The sequence below is a fragment of the Fusarium poae genome, chromosome 1, assembly GCF_019609905.1.
Source record: "Fusarium poae strain DAOMC 252244 chromosome 1, whole genome shotgun sequence".
Classification (NCBI taxonomy): domain Eukaryota; kingdom Fungi; phylum Ascomycota; class Sordariomycetes; order Hypocreales; family Nectriaceae; genus Fusarium; species Fusarium poae.
The window spans coordinates 1,083,119-1,096,060 of record NC_058399.1 but is presented as its reverse complement, the minus strand read 5'-3'; the positions used below and the strand labels follow the sequence as shown (position 1 = coordinate 1,096,060).

Below are 12,942 nucleotides of genomic sequence, written 5' to 3'. Positions count from 1 at the left end.
TGAACGCCGTGTGCCGATTTGGGCCCAAGGATAGGGTAGGATCAGGAAGCTGTCTTGAATTTGAAGTAAAAGTTGAATTCAACGGGGAATGCAGGATCGGTAACGACAACCTGCTGTCCGTCTTCGAGCTTAAGCTCGTTGAGTGTCTTGGCCAAGTTTGGACGCGTCTGTTCTTCCAAACTTTGGGGAGACTGCATGTACAGGGTCTGTCCTTCGGCACGGATCGAGGGTTTCTTAAGCTGAGCTTCGGGTCGAACGGCGAATGACTCGATCAACTCTTGTAGTGTGGCCTTGGGATCTACCTCAAGGGGGCGAGATTGGCGTCCACATACAGGACAATCGTCCTTCTTCTCGTGCTTAAAGGTGTATGTATAGATGCTGTCGTTACCCGAGTACATCATGTAATTTGTTTCGAACCCAAGGCACGGTGCCGAGCTTGTTGCTATCTTGAAAGCTTCGTTGCAACATGCGGCAGCGATGATGGCATTGGTAGAAGCGATGGCTGGGATGATGTTTTTGATAGTTCCTTGTGTCAAGGAGTAAGTAACACCAGGAATGTCGAATTCCTGGGCACGAGTGAGGGCCTTTTGGAACAGCCAAGTGACGTGTTCTGGATCATCCTTATCTAGTTTTGGGAATGGCTTCTCTTGCTCCCAAGCAATAACGTGAGCCCACTCGACGCAATGCTCGGGCTGTCGAGGGATTGAGGCAATGGTGCATAGCGGAACAGCGGCACGGGGGGCGTGCATATCGAGTTGGCACTCAATACACGAGGTCATGCTGGGCAGGATAACTCGTGCTTGACCTTTGAACCCTTCAGTACCGCCGTCAATCAAGGGCTTCAAGGCATCGGCGTCCTCGCCTTCTTCGGCAATGGCGACGAGCATGGAATTGATCCAGCGGCGGGCTTCAATGCTGTCGAGACCACAGATGACAAGCTGAAACTGCTTATAGAACTCCTCATCGAAGTCTTGAATGCGATTGTTGTGTGCCGTGATGGTGACGCCCTTTACCCTCTTTTGAACGAATTCAGCAGCGACCTCTGCTTTGTATTTTCCAACGTCGTCCTTTCTGAAAAGGAACTGTCGGTTAAGATTGGAGATGTCAATTGTATCTAAAAGCAGGATGAGTTAGCGTCTATGAGTGGAGGGAGGGAGATGAACGTGGACGTACCCATATCTATCACATGAATGTTCTTGAATCCTGACATAGCAAGGTTCTTCAAAATTTCGCATCCTAGACCACCTGCACCACTGTATCGTGGAAGTTAGTAGAGCGCTCAAGGTATCGTGGAAGGAACATGACTGACATGACACTATGTGAGGTTAGTATGGTATTGGACCGACAGTTTGGAAATACTTACAGAAGTTTCATTGTTTCGAATCGATCGAGTGATTCGGGTGCAATGGCATCAGGATCTGTATAAGGACCGGCATTGTTACGGATCTGGTCGAGATATTTCCTTTTGATAGGGTCAGTATTGATGGTTTCCAGAGCTACAGCTTGAGCTTCAGCGGAAGAGAGGAGAGAGTTACCATCGCGTTTTCTGGTGATCACCAGCTGGTGTTTGAACGTCGCAACTCATGTTTTGTTAATTGAAAAAAGTGTCTGCGATTTAAGAATGGCCTAGGTACGTTGACCTGAAGAATAACAAGAGAAGAGAGAGTGAGTGAGGTGAGCTCTTTCAAAGGATCCGTGCGTGGAGGGAGGATCGTCATTGCCTAAAGTACCTGAACTGCTGGCTCGGTGAGTCTCGGTGAAGGTGGGGTCAACGTACAGTACCTTTACCAAAGCATCCGTCTTTGTAGCTTTAACCTACAAATCTCAACAAACTCTAGAGATACCCTCTTTTTAATGAGCGATCCTGAGGTAATTTTAATGCCCAAGAGTCACTGTCAACAGTCAACATGGACGATCTTCTCACGCCTGTGAGCACCACCTATCTCAAATCACGAAAAGAGATAGAACCACTCTTTACAGAAGTAAAGACATCCTCTCCCCAGCCAGAACCAAGAAAAACCACTACCATATCAACAGTCGATGATGCTGTGGACGCTCTCAAAAATCAACCCGACTACGACAGTCTCATTGCAGTTTTACAGTTTCTGACAAACACCAAACCTTCATCCGACAACTTTTCTCTCTCAAGGCCTAATCCAAAGAGCGCATTGATCATACATTTACTCGTCTCTGAAATTGCGCCAAATTATTGGACTTTATTACTTGAAGGAAGTTTCGATGGCGTTGCCCAGTCTGCAGCCGTGCTCCCTCGAGATGCTGAGTTATTTGTTGCCTGCATCCAAAGTCTAACCGGCCTCAATGCTGTTCTCACACAGATCAGAACTCTTATCCAGGAGTCACGGATGGGTGGGAAAGAAGAAAAGAGATCCGATTTATCTCTAAATGCCAATGTTCTCTTGAGTGTGCTGTCTGCTGTTCTTGGCGGTCATGGAGCGATATCTGCGATCTGGAGTGCGTCAACAAAGGGCATCCCAGACGCTGCTCTCCAACGGGTTCAGTCTCAGAAGCTTGCATCAATCCTCACAAATGGTCAAATCGTATCAACTTCAGCCGAAGCTTTAGAAATCATCGGGCGTGATCGAGAAAGGGATGAAAACAAGTGGATTGCTGATGGACTACAGTACAGCAGATGGATAGGAAACAGTATTGTCTCATGGATCAGGTCATCTCCTGAAGAAAGCGCCATGACTTTTGCTTCCGAACTATTCCAGAAGTCTTTATCACTGCATCACTCAGGTAAATTGCACGACATCCTCGGCACTAACATGCTTACTGATGCTTATAGATACCCTTATCAAAACTGTTATTGATGGACTTCTTCTTTCCAAAGGAAGCTCAGTGCAGACGTTCACAAAAGTTGCCCTTGGTCAACCGCGGTCTTCTAAAAAAGTTATTCATATTTTACTGCACCACCTCTCGCGCAAATATTTGAACCACCTGACTCTGGATGATAACTCTCCGGACGACAATGTTTCTGCAGTAGCTGGACTACTGAAGGAGCTGGCGTTGAACGACCAATTCAGAAGAGACATACTCATAGATTGGTGTGCATCTTCCTCAGGCGCAGGCCTTGGGGATGGAGTTGGTATCCGCCGTGCTGTAATAGCTGCGATATCTCAAGACAGAGAAGCAATTACATCTGTACTGGAAAAGAGCTTTGCGCAGTTTGGAGATGAGTTGTATATCAGACATTCAGCCATGCTGCAGCAGGATGGTAAGGGCTGCCCAATCTTGGCAATATGAACCTGCTGACTCCCTTGCAGTGCACACCCAAATCCTGCTCTTGGCAGCTGGCTATATGCATAGAATATCCCCCATGAAGCTAACCTTACTTATGCGGGTTGGCACATATATGACTACGATTTCTAACCGTATCGGCGCGACTCAATCAAGAGCTCAGTTCCTCGGTCTTGTCGTGGGTGAAGCACTCTCTTCTCTCATCGATGATAACAAGAAGAGACTAGACTTCAAGATGGAGGAGACAGATACAGAGGAAGCACAGCAGTTAAAGGGACTCGCAAAGATCTCTGATCCAGCTGGGCCAATCGACCCTATCCTATCAAATCTCGAAATTAACCCAACGCCCCAGAAACAGAAACCTGCAATATCTAGCAAACCTGTCCAGAAGAAATCCAGGCAAAAGAAGCCTCTCATCGCAGAGACCAAGCCAAAGGCCATCATCGAAGAAATCGATTCTTCAGAGGAGGATGAGGATCTTGCTCCATATTCAAAAGACTCAGACCCTGAAGATTCTGACGACGACGCCACTCTGGTACAACACAACAAACCCAAACCTCCGGTTTACATTAGAGACCTCATTTCATACTTCAGAGACTCTGAAACCTATGACAAGCAGTTGCTTGCTCTCCAAAATGCCCCCGTCCTCATCCGACGCAAGGCCAACTATGGCACAGAAGTCAGTTTCCATGCCGATGAGTTGGCCGGCCTTTTGGTGGGTATTCAAGATAAGTTCGAGATTGACAATTTTCAAGACTTGCGAGTGCAAGGCATGGCAGCACTGGTGGTCTCCCAGCCCAAGACAATGGCCCCTTGGTTTGCACGCACTTTCTTCGAGGGCGATTACTCCCTCTACCAGCGAACTTCAGTTCTTATTACACTGGGCTTATCAGCTCGAGAACTGGCTGGCTTTGAGGTTTCACAATACGAGTCGGCTGCTGCCTTTCCATCAAAGCGACTCCCTGAAAAGATGGAGCAACTGTATATTGGCTCCTCAAACAATGACAATAACGCACTGCCCTCTTCTCAACTGAAAGCACTTCCAGCAAATGCCCTTGACAGTATTTCACAGTCACTTACATCGGACTTTCTCGCTCCGCTGGCTGCAGAGGCTGCCGATGCAAACACCGGGCCTGATGTTCTAAAGCTTCAGACCTTCACCGCACGCTACAAATCCAAGACCAAGTCTAAACCTCGCGTGCGTGCTATCCCTAATACAACAGCTGCCCTCCTGGCTACATCTTTCTTCTCGCCGCTTGCCGCCCATTTCCAAGTTGCTCTTCGCTCTGCGAAACCCATCATTCTCAACCATGCGCTTTTGGCACTTTATTTGCAAACTCTGGGTATCATAGTTCATGCCGCAGGACCCTCGACACTTTCTCTACCACAGCTTACATCTGAACTGTGGGATTTACTGCTCGGCGTTCGTGTGCACGTCTTGGGTGATCTTGGTGCTACGAAAGGCTGGTTGGTTGCCATGGCTTCACTTCTCGAAGTAAACGGCGGGGACTTGAGACGGCTTTGCGAGAACCAGGGAAGAGAAGTGATGGAGACAAGACAGTGGGTTTCAATGGTGTTCGAGAGGACACGGGGAGAGGATGGAGGAGAAGAGAATGATGTCAAGATGCTAGCAGCGGGTGTACTCATCAGGCTTGGAGAGGCTATTGAAAAGTACCAAGCTTTACTTATGGGAGACATGATCGGATTTCAGTAGATGCAATATCAAAAGTTGAATTGAGATCTGATTTTACAATCTTTCTTTTCGTAATTAACCATTATGATCATACATCATTTACATACCAATAATTCCCGCCCCCAAATCAATGTCTCCTCCACTGCTAAATCTATCACAAATTTTGATATCACAATCTCATAGCCCACAAATCCAAATATGTATGCCAAATCGTATCTACAATGGTGGTTCTACCGGTTCTATCCTGGTCGTACTTGCTCTTCGAAGCGGTAGACCCGACAAACACGCATTTGCATGGCTGAGATGGTCACTCAAGCTCATAGCCAAACGTCGAAGCTCTTCCTTGACATCTTCTGAAGTGCCCTGTCCTTCCAAAACCATCGGAGCAGGCGCCGTAGGCGCAGGCGGCAGAAAAGATTGCTGTTGAAAAGAGCGCGGATAGTCATTCCGTGCTGATGGTAGATCTGGTAGAGGTTGAAGTGGAGGAGGCTGCAGCGCAAGTTCGGGGGCAGCCAGTGTATTAGGAGCAAACGATTCAGGATCCGTGTCTGCGAACTCGCTAAGGGAGTATGGTCTTTCAGTTAGTGTAATTCCATTGATCGGAGGAGATTGCGATTGGACTGGTGGTTGCTGGTATAGCGGGACCTGGGTCTGTTGGTAGTTCATCTGAGGGTCGTTGAGCGAGAGGTCTGCAACAGCAGTCGCAAATTCAGAGTCGTCAGATACGTAGATGGATGGTTCTCTTATAGTGTTGGGCATGACATAAAGAGAAGCGTGCTTTTCCAGCTGGAAGGGATCCGCTCCTCCTATTTCCGAGCCAGCCAGAGATCCCACATCGGAGTGTGAGGTTGATGGTCTGGTGTAGTCACCCATAGGGATGGGGTCCGCCAGACTCATGTCCAAATCAATGAGACTGCCCGTCGATACTCTGTTATTTCCAGGTGAAGGCACTGCAAGGTCGTCGAACTGAGCTGAAGGCTGAAGCGGCTCTGTGGGCGGGTGAATAAGACGACTGGTGCTTGGTCCTTCATCATCGTTGAAAGGAAATCTGAACATCTCGGGATTCGCGGAAGCGGGCGGGGCGGCCATTGATGGAAACTTCCAATCTCGTGTCCGACGATTGTTGCCCATATCTGCTGGGTCGCTGAGTGGTGCCTTGTCGTAAGATATATCGCCAAAGTCATAGTCAGTTGATGCTCTCGGGTCGCCTGCCCGAATAGTGTTCAAATCGACGAACTCAGAGAGATTATTGCCGTCAAGGGACATGTCGAGGTCTATAAGGGATTCTCTCACGCCTGGAGACTGGGATGAATCGTTTCGCAAAGGCAGATCTGATGCTGGAGGCTGAGAAGGTTGAAAGTCAGGAGCGGGCGGAGGGAAAAGACGACCATAGTATGCTCGAGAGTTATCCTCATAATTTGATATCGTATTTGGGTCAAACAATTTTTCCAAGGGCGCTTTGACAGAAGGAAGATGAGGTGGTGGACGTCGACGCCCTTTTGGCTTTTGAGTGCGCGAAGCATCGTCGAAACCGTCGTGTCTGAAGTCAACATTGGAACCATAAACATCAAAGACGGCTTGAGCGTCGCCGGTTTGAAGGACTTGCTGATCGAATGCAGCAGTTGTACTGAAGTTCCACTCGTCATTGTCCAAGAGTTGAAGACCCAGGTCAGAAGGTCCCTGTGCTCCTCCTGCAGAGAAGAGAGACTTGCGAACACCACCTTGTGCCTCCCACAACTTGTAGCCTCTAACTAAGTGCGCCAGGTCCGAGGTAGGATACGCGTCTTGAGTGTTGTGTATATACCGGTGTCGTTGAATTTGTTCAATTGTAGGACGTTGCTTAGGGTCATCTACCAAGCAATACGCCACGAGGTCTTTCAGGCTCTGGGAATACCGATCTCCTTCGAGGCGAGGGAGATGCTGTTTGAGGTATGAACCTAGCCTGTTGAAATCCATCATACCTGCAGCCACACTTGGCGGTAGGCCTGATGCAATCTCGAATACCATGGCACCAAAAGCCCAAATATCCACTTCTGTGCCGTAGGAAGTACTATTGTCGAAGAGCTCGGGGGCCATCCAATGAGGAGTACCAATGACGGTTGAACGCTTGTCGAATTTGGTTTCGATAACACCAGCAACTCCAAAATCGCAAAGCTGTACGTTTCCTTCTTCAGTAACCAGGATATTGGCACATTTGATATCTCTGTGAATAATGCCTTGGCCGTGGACCCAGTAAATGGCCTCTGCCACCTCGCGCAAGATGGGAATAATCCATTTCTCCTGGAGACCGCCTGGTGAAGTTGGTTTCATGAGAGTAGCGACACTACCCCCAGCGCAATATTCTGTAATCATCCACATGGATTGACCAACAGGAAGAGCGTCGATAACATGGTTAATATTCTTAGCGCCGCTGTCACTAAGAAGTTGCAAGGCGTTAATCTCTTTGAGTAAATCGCTGTACGTATCGGCAAGCTTGGGGTTGACAGTATCACTCTCTTCAATGTCGATAATCTTGACGGCAACAAGTTGGTTTGATGTTAGAGAGGTGGCCTTGTATACACGACCGAAACTGCCCTTGCCAATGAGTTCTGAAAGGCGATACTGGGGAGGATCCTTTCCGAATTTTAAACACTGCTCGGCGACGAGCTTTTGCATTTTCTTTGCATCTTCAATTGCCTTTTGCTTGCCGACTGCAGAGTCGGGTCCTCTAGGTTGAAGCGACGACATTTTGGTGAATATTTGGGCTGAAGATGTTCAGCAGGGGAGGGATGTAAGCAACTAAGCTAGGTAGCTAGCCGACTGATAGAGTAGAGAAAGAACTGATGCGTTTGTTTGTTGATTACTTCATGATAATTTCACGCTGTGCAAGTCAAGAGAAAGAAAACGTTTGAGGAACGAGCAGATCGTGACCCTTAAAATAAAACAAAAAAAAAAGAGACGCGATGCGATAAGTTCAAGACAAGAAACCTTTTGTGATGTTGAAACCACAAATAGCTTGAGACTGAGCTGTTGCGAAAGGAGAGACCCCTTGACACTTTCCCCGTCAACGTGGAGAGCCAATGAGTGGAGATGATGGAGTTGTGGCGGTGTACTCTAGTCTACCTAGTCTACCAGCTACCTAGTGGCTGACACATAAACAGAGGCACCAGTTAAAGCAAGGATGAGAAAACAAATTATAATGGCATTTATATTACGGATACATGGCAACATATCTCTTATATTTATCTATTAGGGGTCAAGGTAGGAATCTGCGATTGTGGTGGAGAGGACTCGAGAAAAGAGGCAAATACATTGGAGCTAATGTATTCACCTGTTTTCTCGACCACCCACCTCCAAAACAGCAGATTCCCACCTCTGGGACTTCTGGCCGCATCTTATCAAGAACTCTCCAACCTCTCAAGCATCTTGCCATGGACTCCCTTCCAGCCGGTCTCACAAGAGCTTTTGATCATGCCCAGCATGAGCCTAGAGCATGAAATGGTGACGTTTTCAACAATGTTCGATCCACCATCAGCAGTCTTTTCAATCTCCCATACAGTCTCCAAAACCAAGCCCATCGGGCCTCGTGTTCTCACAAAGACGCCATTTTCCAAGTCAATGAATTCGTATGTGCTGACCACGTCAGAATCCCAAAGTCCTGCGGGCAGTGTGTGAACTCTGTCTGTCACAGAATAACATTTTGGTTGCCCGACAGGCTTGAGCTCAAGCGTATCAGGGATCGAAGGAGAAGGCTCCGGCGTCGGTAGGGCCTCGTATTTGGTCATGTAGGGATCGCATTGTATAAAAAATGCATGGTCATGAAGCATCCCGACAGCGTTAGAGACTGCTGTTCCTGAAGGAACGGGCGATATATGCTGTATCTGGGCAGTTGATCGAAACATGGCCGGGAAATAAGCAATTGTGGTCTGAAGGAATAAGACGATGTGAGTCTCGCGAAAAGCCGTGTTTCGTAGGAAATCGACCAAATAGCACCGATGTCGAAAAGGGAGCTAGCTGTGCAGTAGTTATTAGTTCCGAATGGCTTAAAGATTGATTGTCGCTTATGGTTGACATGGAACAGGTCTTGTTTCATTGGGGTATCATGTTACAGCCAACCACAAAGACATACCCGTTACATTTTCTTATATTGAAGAAGAAACGAGTACGGATCTTTCGGATCTTTCAAGACATGATAGATAGGAGATCTACCAAGATCTTGGACGACAGACCAAAAAGGGTCTCACGAGCCACATCGTCCAAGTACATACCAAGCAGACTCACACGTGATAAAGCTCAATGACGGATGGCTCTACTATCGTCACATGACAGCGCGATGGATTTGTCTTTGCCACCTTCCGCGGTTTCGCGTTAACTACCTACTCCAGCTCATCCCACTTCGTTTAGACCCCTTGCAACTTTAATTTTCCAGGGATCTATTACACCATCACACAACCAAACCAGCTCCGTCTCTCCATCTGGCAAGAACCAGAACTCAGTATTTGCTTGTATATCTCTTGTATCAATTTCAATCTTTAATTATCCGATAACTGAATTCTGTACTATAACCAGACTTTCACCATGGTTGCACCAAAGAGACCCAATCGATCTCATACACCAAAAAAGGGTTCTTCGGCTTCACCATTACCCAAGAAGCCTGTCAAGGCCAATCAAAGCATTCTCAGCTTCTTCAAAAAAGCAGAGAAACATGAAACCTCTCTTTTCCTGGGAGAAACACCAGCTATCGCCGAAACCGAAGATCTTTACTCTGCCGATGACGCTGACAACTCGACCCGACATAATGAAGCCGATTCACCGAACAAAAGGCGTAAACTTAGCCAAGAGCCTGAGCAAAAAAACAAGACGGAAGTCTCTGTGAAAGTGGAAGAGGTGTTAGTAGCCAAAGACAGCCCATCACCTACCAAGAGCGATCAAGAGCCACAGCGGAAACCGACGAAACCCAAGATCAAGACTCCTTTTGTGGATTCTGATAGCGAAGATGAATATGAGGATGAGGCCAAGGCCATAAACAACAAGTCTGAAAAACCAGGCCAATGTACGGAACTTTCCCCGCATGAAGAGGTCCGGACGGACGGATTGACTAAGGACCATGAAAAGAAAGAGACAGATACTAGGACCCCTGCTTTGAAACAGGAAGACTCGACATATCAGCATTTTGACGATCTAGGAGACACACCAGACGAAGAATTTACCGATTTGAACGACTTGGAAGGAGAAGAGATGCGAGTAATGCGTTTGATGAAAGAACAGGCACGATTAGAGGCGGAGGAGGCAGGAATATCGAGCGAGGACTTAGCCGAAGACCCCCTTGACGATGATTCCATGACGGAGAGCTGCCCGATTTGCAATGGTAGTTTGGCAGGGATCTCGGTAGATGAGGCGACACGACATGTCAATTCTTGCCTCGACGGACATCCAATTCCATTACCAAAAGAGAAAACAACACCAAAGAAAACATCCCCCGAAAAGCCCATCCTAATAAACGAAGTCGAATCAACAGAACTCAGCACGAGATTTGCACGGGCTGCCGTTCCTAGACCTGGCCAAGCCAACCCCTTGGATATGAAAAGTTCCGACTCTGCTCCAAAAACAGCATTTTCGAAGCTCATGTCCAACAATGCTGAAGATTCGGCATGGCAAGAGGCTGCTGCTGCTGAGCATGCTTCGAGAGGAAAGCAAGCTTACGAAAGGACATGCCCTTTCTACAAAATCATGCCTGGTTTCTCCATTTGCGTCGATGCGTTCCGCTATGGTGCCGTCCAAGGTTGTAAAGCATACTTCTTGAGCCATTTCCACAGTGACCACTACATTGGATTGACAGCAAGATGGTGTCACGGGCCTATATATTGCAGCAAAGTCACTGGCAGTCTTGTCAGGAATCAACTTCGCACGGCAGCAAAATGGGTTGTCGAGCTTGAGTTTGACAAGTCCTACGACATTCCAGGAACTGAGGGTGCAACCGTCACCATGATACCAGCCAACCACTGCCCGGGAAGCTCTCTCTTTCTCTTCGAGAAGACTACGAAGCAAGGGGCCAATAGTCGTGTTCAGCGCATATTACATTGTGGAGATTTTCGCGCTTGTCCTGCGCATGTCAAGCATCCTCTTCTCAAACCAAACATCATCGACTCCATTTCTGGAAAGGTCAAACAACAAAAGATTGATATCTGCTATTTGGATACGACGTATCTCAATCCGCGATACTCCTTTCCACCTCAGAACGATGTCATCAAAGCTTGTGCTGACCTCTGTGGATCAATGTCTCCTAATCCCAACTGTAAAGACGATATTTGGGAAAAGGCTAGTGGACAGGGCACTCCAGCAGTTAGCAAGTTCTTCCCAAACGCAAAGCCTGATGAGAGTGACAAGGTCGACACCAAGAAAAAACATCCTCAACGATTGCTCGTAATTTGCGGCACCTATTCGATTGGCAAAGAGCGCATTTGCATCTCCATCGCCAAAGCTCTCAAGTCTAAAATCTTTGCAACACCAGGCAAGATTAAAATCTGCAAGCAGCTTGGCGACCCGGAACTTTCTGCGCTTTTGACGTCCGACCCTCTGGAAGCGCAAGTGCACATGCAGATGTTGATGGAGATTCGTGCTGAAACGCTTCAAGAGTATCTCAATAGCTACAAGCCGTATTTCAGCCGTATAGTCGGACTTCGTCCCAGTGGTTGGAACTTCAGGCCTGCAGGGAAATCCTTCGGTGCCAACACTCCACCAGGAAGCATTCATACCCAACAGATCCTTCACGACAACAGCTGGCGCACAAGATTTGGATACAAGGACTTCGTTCCACAGAGAGGCAGCACCAAGGAAGCCATGTGTTTTGGAGTTCCATACTCGGAACACAGCAGCTTTCGAGAGCTGGCCATGTTTCTCATGAGTTTGCGGATTGAAAAGGTTATTCCGACCGTCAATGTGGGCAGTGAACAGTCAAGAAAACGAATGAAGGGATGGATAGATCGTTGGCTGGCGGAGAGGAGACGAGCAGGGTTAGTGATACCACTCATTGAAGGCGAAGAAAACGACCCAGTAGCCGAGAAAGAACTATGGGATGGTAAACCTGGTATGACAGGCGGGGCGTTTTGGTAATGACGATTCTGTTAAAATGATGAATAGCATATTTTGTTTGTAGTGAGAATTTATATGACTTTTCATGGTCTCGGACAACCAAGATGGGTGCTCAACGTGAAACAGTCTGTCTCATTTGACCATCAAAATCGTTCACTTGAAAAGAGGAAAAGAACAGCATTTCATTATCCATATCAGGAGCCAACGCCTCATGAGTCCTCCCCTTTTTTGCCTTCTCATTTCTGATGCAGTCGACCTCTAAAAGCCTATCCCACCTGATTCACTATCTCTCTCATCCATTGACTTGAACCGCTCATTTCGCCTTGGCCTGCTGAGCAGCAGCTTCTGTAAAACACAAGATGTCAGCACATAATCCTTACATAAAACATACTAGAGAGAGAAGGAAAAGAATAAAACTTGCCTCTTCGGGTGGCGTCCTCGAGTAGCTGCGTGTCAACCGACGCACCAGGGAGGTGAACATATCTCACGACAGAGCCTCTAATAAAGACATTCTTGACGGAGCTCTGCAAAACAAGTCAGTTAGTTCACCCTCCAAATGACCAAAACTAGAAAAAAAAAGCTGGGATTATACGTACGAGATGAGGGTACTTGAGCTCCTCCACAACCTGAATATCATCAAGCTTGATGTTGAGGTACTGATCCACACTCTTGAGAATGCCCTTGAGCTGAATATCGTTCTTGAGCTCAACAGTGACCTCGTGGTCAATAAGGGTCTTGAAAAAGCTATGCGACAAAGAGGCGTCAGTTCTGAGAACATGTGTGTTGGGTAGGTAGGTGTACCTGAAGAAGAGCATTGTGTCGGTGACTCTTTCACGATCGCAGCCCTTGTCTTAGAGAAAATAGATATAGTTTGCGAACTCTTTTAGAGTAGTGAGAGTCAGAATACCAGAGTTTCTGAT

The 12,942-nt window shown here is 47.4% G+C and overlaps 6 protein-coding genes across 6 annotated transcripts; 2 read left to right on the top strand and 4 right to left on the bottom strand.

The window, feature by feature from the left end:
- Nucleotides 1–41: 41 nt before the first annotated feature.
- Nucleotides 42–1,585, bottom strand: FPOAC1_000383 (uncharacterized protein; the record flags this gene model as incomplete). Its single annotated transcript, XM_044844999.1, has 5 exons — nt 42–1,114; nt 1,174–1,253; nt 1,310–1,315; nt 1,364–1,462; nt 1,536–1,585. 5 exons carry the CDS (start codon nt 1,583–1,585, stop codon nt 42–44), a joined length of 1,308 nt encoding a protein of 435 aa, XP_044710915.1.
- Nucleotides 1,586–1,907: 322 nt separating this feature from the next.
- FPOAC1_000382 (uncharacterized protein) lies at nt 1,908–4,972 on the top strand (the record flags this gene model as incomplete). Its single annotated transcript, XM_044844998.1, has 3 exons — nt 1,908–2,757; nt 2,807–3,235; nt 3,285–4,972. 3 exons carry the CDS (start codon nt 1,908–1,910, stop codon nt 4,970–4,972), a joined length of 2,967 nt encoding a protein of 988 aa, XP_044710914.1.
- A 195-nt stretch (nt 4,973–5,167) lies between these two features.
- On the bottom strand, nt 5,168–7,678 carry FPOAC1_000381 (uncharacterized protein; the record flags this gene model as incomplete). The annotated part of the gene is made up of 1 exon (XM_044844997.1): nt 5,168–7,678. The coding sequence occupies one exon, from the start codon at nt 7,676–7,678 to the stop codon at nt 5,168–5,170; it is 2,511 nt and encodes an 836-aa protein (XP_044710913.1).
- Nucleotides 7,679–8,328: 650 nt separating this feature from the next.
- On the bottom strand, nt 8,329–8,832 carry FPOAC1_000380 (uncharacterized protein; the record flags this gene model as incomplete). Its single annotated transcript, XM_044844996.1, has 1 exon — nt 8,329–8,832. One exon carries the CDS (start codon nt 8,830–8,832, stop codon nt 8,329–8,331), a length of 504 nt encoding a protein of 167 aa, XP_044710912.1.
- A 676-nt stretch (nt 8,833–9,508) lies between these two features.
- FPOAC1_000379 (uncharacterized protein) lies at nt 9,509–12,043 on the top strand (the record flags this gene model as incomplete). The annotated part of the gene is made up of 1 exon (XM_044844995.1): nt 9,509–12,043. The coding sequence occupies one exon, from the start codon at nt 9,509–9,511 to the stop codon at nt 12,041–12,043; it is 2,535 nt and encodes an 844-aa protein (XP_044710911.1).
- Nucleotides 12,044–12,335: 292 nt separating this feature from the next.
- On the bottom strand, nt 12,336–12,837 carry LSM2 (U6 snRNA-associated Sm-like protein LSm2; the record flags this gene model as incomplete). The annotated part of the gene is made up of 4 exons (XM_044844994.1): nt 12,336–12,367; nt 12,414–12,546; nt 12,619–12,766; nt 12,824–12,837. 4 exons carry the CDS (start codon nt 12,835–12,837, stop codon nt 12,336–12,338), a joined length of 327 nt encoding a protein of 108 aa, XP_044710910.1.
- Between the last annotated feature and the right edge of the window lie 105 nt (nt 12,838–12,942).